The 6,976-nt window shown below is 36.3% G+C and overlaps 1 protein-coding gene across 2 annotated transcripts in view; it reads right to left on the bottom strand.

Annotated features, from left to right (window-relative positions):
- Positions 1 to 6,976, bottom strand: part of EZH1 (enhancer of zeste 1 polycomb repressive complex 2 subunit) — a 48,127-nt gene continuing 41,151 nt past the window's right edge. For both annotated transcript variants that reach the window (XM_072403969.1, XM_072403970.1), the window contains exons 21-22: positions 2,813 to 2,897; positions 1 to 1,333 (exon numbers count right to left, since the gene is read on the bottom strand). In XM_072403969.1, coding sequence (XP_072260070.1) covers positions 1,273 to 1,333; positions 2,813 to 2,897 — 146 coding nt within the window. In that variant the 3' untranslated portion in view covers positions 1 to 1,272. The remainder of the gene's footprint in view (positions 1,334 to 2,812; positions 2,898 to 6,976) is intronic.

Here is a 6,976-nt window from a genome sequence, read left to right as displayed (position 1 = left end):
TTATTTCAGATAATATAGGGCCTGGATAAAATCCAGATTTATTTTTTGAAGAACAAATGATGCAATACAACAAGAACATCTTGTAACAGATAACTTTTTTATGGTTCCATCAACTGAGAACAAACTGGAATTGTCTAAGCAAATGTAACAACTATGTAAATACTAAACTGCACAAAGATCAGTTCTGGTTATGGATACTAATAATTACTACATATGTACATACAAAAAGATGTATGATGTCTGTACTATATAGAGTGCACCTATATGTTTGTACAATGTTCATATAATTATACATTGAGGTATATAATCACTGTTCGATCTAACAACAATAAAAAATTAAAATACAAATTGCCGACTTGTCTTCATTTCAACACTCAACTGAAAACCAATCACTGTCCTTTCCTTCACTGCCAGAATATGGCAGAAATATGAATCAAATTACAGGGGGGACCTTTACCAACATATTGTCACTTTGCCATAATAGGCAAGGTGAGTGTCTCTTTAAGGGGTCAGTTTTACTTTCCTATTAGGGTAAACATTGACATTATGTTAAAATGTAACTTAACCAAAGAAGCGTGACTTCTTTAAAAGTATCAGAAACAGAACAAACAAATCAAAAACTTAAAACTTCCAGACTGCCTGGAAGAAAGAATGGGGCTTCTGATGACAAATTTGGTCATCATAGGTTCACAAAATATTAATCCTGGTAATCAGTTGTGAAAACTAATGAGTTGGATACCTGCAAATCAGGATTTTGTACTCCTGATTGGGAGACTATAAAGTAATGATTTTACAGGATGCATTTGACAAACCTCTCTGATTTGCTCCTGTGGTTTAGTGTGCTTGATTCTAAACAAAATTAACCTTCAGTTTCTGAAAAGTTGTCTTATTTACTTTTTAGTCCAGAACATAAATATCTCTTTTCAGGGTTATTACATTTTCAGCATCAAATTAAGGAACAATAAAACTATACAATAATACAAACAACAATTTACCAACAGTTACTATCAACCTTGGGAGAAGAACTAGTAGCATTTAGAACATTAATGTCTTAGAAATCACAAGGTGTGTTTAAAAAAAAGTGCCCAGACCTGGTGTTGAACATAACTTTCAAATAACAAGTTAACAATGTAATGACTACAGTGCAGTTTGACTGTAGCTCTGTCACACAAATATTTTCACAAAGAAGTGCCAGAACAAACAAAAAATGTTGAGTGCCAGAGAAAAAAAATACAATGGATACACAATCCAAAAAACAGTGTCAGGAGGAGATTAGACAATGTCAGTTTCTCGTTCTATGCCTACATATTTCAGAGCATCCGCCTGACTGTATCTGTAAAGAAGGCAAAAATTATTGTTAGGGTGTACAGGCATACAAATCTATCTATTCAATGAGCAAGGCAGTGAAATATTTTGGGCATAGGCCCTGTTCCTCTCCCCCTGCTGCTGCCTTTGGCCGCTATTTTGGACAAATTATGGCTCTCACTTCTACAGACACATCCTGTCCTGCAAGTGGTTGTCACTTTTGCTGTGTAATATTAAGCTGATGAACAGCGTTCTTTGCTATGTTCTGAAACTTTACTGATAAAAGTGATGCTCTACATATGTTGCCAACCCCTATACAGAGCAGGGAAAAGTTTTTTTCAGGTTATTTTTTCCTTCACTTTCTGTTCCAAAGATGCAAAGTAGAGAAATCTCTTAAACCAAATTTGTATCCTAAAGAATTGTCCCCAAAACAGCTGTTCCCAATGGAGTATTTTATTCAACTACTGCTCCAATGACAACTCAAAATGTTGGTTTTCCCTTAACTTTCTGTCTTAGTGACAAAAGTCAGCATAATAAATGTGTTATTTATTATTAACCTACCCAGAGACCTATATATTTTTGGATGCTTCCAAACTATCAGAAAATGATGTGTATTAGGCACACATATGTAGGCCTTTATGTAGGCTCAAAATAACCTAATTGAATTTAAGTCCCATCCTTACATTTTTCCTTATGAAATCATATTTCTTATTGGAACATACTTGTTACCACTAATTATATTTTCTAGCAGATAAAAACTGACTAATATTCAATGCAGCCTGTATATTTAGCTCATATGAATTAAGTAACTCACTCCAATCAATCCATTTGAAATCTCAGAGGTTGTACATGTACGTAATTGTCTATGTATTAACAAAGTATCATTATATGGATTACTAATGTATTAAGACATTTGCCCTTATGAATTTAAATGAAACAATTGTATTTAACTTATGCACCCCTTTTTTCTTCTTTTTTGGAAACCACAATCCCCTAAGTGAAGTTTATCTCAAATGAATGATGTTTATTACTATACTTTTTGACTGGTGTAACATGTAATTAATTAGTTATACATATTAATCATGCTTTTCTAATATAATTCTATATTATTTTCTATAGTCCCTGTTTCCAAGTTTCAAAATCCCCTGATGAAGCCTCTATGTAGGTGAAATGCGTCTGGAGAAACTTACCACAACATCTCTGCAAAGCTTTATTTACTTCTGTGACCCTCAAATTAGATGCAAATTACTGAGTATATATTTAAAAACCGAGTATGTAAAAATTACCTCTGTGTAGATTTTATTTTACTTTGTTAAGTTGAATTGTTGAAATTGCTAATAAAATTTGAATTTTTTAAATTTACATACTAAGGGCCTTAAAAAGATCCCTCTTTTCCTTCTTTTCTCCACTCTATCTCTTCCTAATATTTATATTTATTAATAATGAATTTGTAGTGACACTAAAAGCCTGATAGAGAGCCTAACTGAAGCTTTCCATTAGCTCTCACCTGTAGTCAAAGAACAATTCTTCCCCAGCTTGGATAGCTCGTTTTGCAAATATACCAATTCGATGATCACCGTTTACCATGACCACTGTAATTGAAAGAGGATTGTACTCAATAGAGGATTCAATAGACACAGAAAAAAAGTGCTCACATGGGCAAATAGAGTGAATACATATGGAATAACTTGCAGAGTTGTACGTACCTGTGCAGGTCCTAGCAGCTTTATTTCAATTTAAAATATAAAAACTCACCAGGTTTGGCTGTGGTGTATTGGTGGGTCATAGAAAGCTATACGTGACATACCCACTCTCAGTGTGCTACAAAAGGTTTTAGATTCCTTAGTCCCTTAACAGACTGGAACAGAAGAGTATTTTAACATGCCTAAACCTATAAAATGAAATGTGTTTGAAGGAAAGGGCTTGTAGTAATTTGAATTGTATTCTTAGTCTATAGCCTTGGTTAATAAAGGTTATGTGTAAAAATGGGTCTACCTAACTTTAGGTAGGTAGACCCCTCCATGTTGTGAAGTTAAGAGGGAAAGGTGTTCTTAGCAAAAGACAAATTGGCAGGGCTGACACCTTTTCTTGTAATGGAGCAACAAAGACAATGTGTTGTCAACCCACAATAGGAGAGTAGGTGATCAGTAATTTCTACCAGGACTGCAAGGGATTTTTATGCACTTGCTCCTAAGAAATAAAACATGGAAAAATGTTCATGCATTGCAGAAATGCGCAGAACATTATATACATGGGCCTGATTTATTAACCTCCCTAAGCGGTCTTATTCCGTCCACATTTAAATGCAAAAAGCGGTACAATTTTTTGCATGGAAATGTATTTTTCATTGTAGGCTATAATTCTTAGGCATAACTCACCAATATTTAATAAATTTAACACATTTATTAATATTCTTTAAATAACAAAACACAAAAAGCTGTTAAAAAAATATATATTTAAACATGTAATATAACTGTACAGTAGATCGTATAACATATATAAAAAACAGTTATATATATCATATGAAGATTTCTTTATTGGACTCAATACGTCTACTTTGTATTGAATCCAATACAAAATTATTTTGATTTTCCCGCCAATCCTCCTGCCCGCACCAACGCATGCACCGACGTCACCAGGAAACCCCGGAGATCGTCGCTGCATTTGCCAGATGGAGATCGAGGGGAAGGACATGCTCCAAAGACCTGCGAGGACCAGCAGGATGCCGGGGGACAGCGACAGAGCAAGGTGTTTTTTTTTTTAGTAAAAGCTACCCCCAGTGTGACGCGGGAATACCACCCCTCGAGTCACACTGGGCAATACCGCTAGGGGGGTTAAATCTCTCTGAGGCTGGACAAGATACACTTTCATCAGTGAAAATGGGTGGATCCAGCAAACCAGGAATGGATTTGGTCCAGGATTCAAAACATTTGCTAGCAAATTACTTTGAAGAGCTCTATTCCAGGTTTACATGATCACTCAGCTTTACTGATGAAAGTGTATCCTCTCCAGCCTTGGAGAACTTCATTAAATCAGGCCCATTATCTAGAATTACAAGCACATTAATAAATATTAGAATTAATAGTACATTTAACTTGTTATGTAAGATATGTTCCTATCTTTTCCCACACGTCTCATCACAAGTTTACTTTATTTGTTTCTATTTAGATTGGATATTAGAGTTACTAGCATCCTAAACAGAGCTTTGCTTTATACAATGGGTATGTTTTAAAGCCCAACTGAACCCAAAATTAAACAAGGCAAATTCTACTGAATACAGTGTATAAAAGCAAAGTGGTAGGCAGACAACCTGTTTTAGAAACCAAATGTGCTCACACACTGTGCCTGATTTATCAAAGCTCTTCAAGACTGGAGAGGATACACTTTCATCAATGAAGCTGTGTGCTCTGGCAAACCTGGAATAGATCTGGTACAGGATTGAAAACATTTGCTAACAAATCTATTCCTGTTTTTTGGATCACCCAGCTTCACTGATGAAAGTGTATCCTCTCCAGCCTTGGAGAGCTTTAATAAATCAGGCTAACTGCATTATACATTCTCACCTCTGAACATATCTAGTTAAAGGGTAATCATATGGGAACATCTAGAATTCAAAGTTGGATTATACTGAAAACCATGTGTATTTATAGTAAAAAACATCCATAAATGAGAAGGGAGGGCTTGGTGAGCAATGGTAGTTCCTTCCGAAAAGGTAAAATGTTTTATTTACACTAGTCAACATGATTGCATGATGAATTTGCCTGGTTTGAAGTTTGATTTAGTGGGGCTTAAAAGACCATATGCAGTTGATATTTTCCATTTTGACTGAAGCATGGCAGAATTTGATTTTCATTTCCATAGCCAACATAACAAGTCTGAGAATTCAACAAAGCCAACTGTGAGACAGGCCTAAGAAAGTCTCCCATATATTTTTATAGTGAGGTTGCTAACACTAAACATTCTCTGACACAGCCTTTTTTTAACACAATCACTTCTTTTCAGGGGCTCAAAAGTAATTGGACAAATTAAAAAGCTGAAAATAAAATGTTCATTTTTAATACTTGATTTAAAACCCTTTGCTGGCAATGACAGCCTGTAGTCTTGAACTAATTGTCATCACCAGATGCTGGGTTTCCTCCTTTTTAATGCTCTGCCAGGCCTTTACTGCAGCGGCTTTCAGTTGCCATTGGTTTGTGGGCCTTTCTGTCCAAAGTTTAGTCTTCAACAAGTGAAATGCACGCTCATTTGTGTTCAGATCAGGTGACTGACTTGGCAATTCAAGAATATTCCACTTCTTTGCTTTAATAAACTCCTGGGTTGCTCTGGCTGTATGTTTTGGGTCATTATCCATCTGTATTATGAAACGCCTCCCAATCAATGTGGCTGGATTTGAGAAGACAGTATGTCTCTGAACACCTCAGAATTCATTGGGCTGCTTCTGACCTGTGTCACCTCATGGATAAACACTAGTGTCCCACTGCCACTGGCAGCCATGCAAGCCCAAGCCATCACACTGCCTCCGCCATGTTTTACAGATGATGTGCTATGCTTTGGATCATGAGCTGTTCCACACCTTCTCCATACTTTTTTTCTTGCCATCATTCTGGTAAAGGTTGATCTTGGCTTCATCTGTCCAAAGATTGTTTTTCCAGAACTGTGCTGGCTTTTTTAGATGTTTTTGAGCAAAGTCCAATCTAGCCTTTCTATTCTTGAGGCTTATGAGTGGCTTGCACCTTGCAGCGCACCCTCTGTATTTACTTTTATCCAGTCTACTCTTTATGATAGACTTGGATATCGATACGCCTACTTCCTGAAGAGTGTTGTTCACTTGGTTGGTTGTTGTGTTTCTCTTCACCATGGAAATGATTCTGCAATCATCCACCACTGTTGTCTTCCATGGACGTCCAGGTCTTTTGGTGTTGCTGAGTTCACCAGTGCTTTGTTTCTTTCTCATGATGTAATAAACCGTAGATTTTGCCACTCCTGATATTGTAGCAATTTCTCAGATGTGTTTTTTCTGTTTTTGCAGCTTAAGGATGGCTTGTTTCACCTGCATGGATGGAGAGCTTCTTTGACCACATGTTGTCTGTTCACCGAAAATTCTTCCACATACAAGCCCCCCCCTCAAATCAACTCCAGGCCTTTTATCTGCTTAATTGATAATTACATAATGAAGGAATTGCCCACAGCAGCCCATAAAATAGCCTTTGAGTCAATTGTCCAATTACTTTTGAGCCTCTGAAATGAAGTGATTGTGTTAAAAAAGGCTTTAGTTCCTCACATTTTTATGCAATAATTTTGTTGTTTTCAACCCACTGAATTAAAGCTGAAAGTCTGCTGTTTAACTGCATCTGAGTTGTTTCTTTTAAAATTAATTGTGGTAATGTACAGAAACAAAATTACAAAAAAAGTTGTCTCAGTCCAAATATTTATGGACCTATCTGTCATGATATGACCAGTCTATCATGGTGATTCTAGGGGTGGGAAGTCAAGATCTTACTTGTGTCTTGTGTCTGCTTCTCTTGGACTTCAGTTTGCCACATTGTTTATTGTATGCATATAGTTCCCAAATATCTGCAAAATGTATTATTCATCCTGCTCTCTCTTTGGTGGCACTACTCCCTGCACTCCCCTGTCTGATAACTCATTGTCTTTCTGCTCTTTCTTTCTC

Source organism: Pyxicephalus adspersus, chromosome 3 (assembly GCF_032062135.1).
Source record: "Pyxicephalus adspersus chromosome 3, UCB_Pads_2.0, whole genome shotgun sequence".
In the NCBI taxonomy this organism is placed as follows: domain Eukaryota; kingdom Metazoa; phylum Chordata; class Amphibia; order Anura; family Pyxicephalidae; genus Pyxicephalus; species Pyxicephalus adspersus.
The sequence above is the reverse complement of the archived record's forward strand: the minus strand, read 5'-3'. Positions and strand labels throughout refer to the sequence as shown.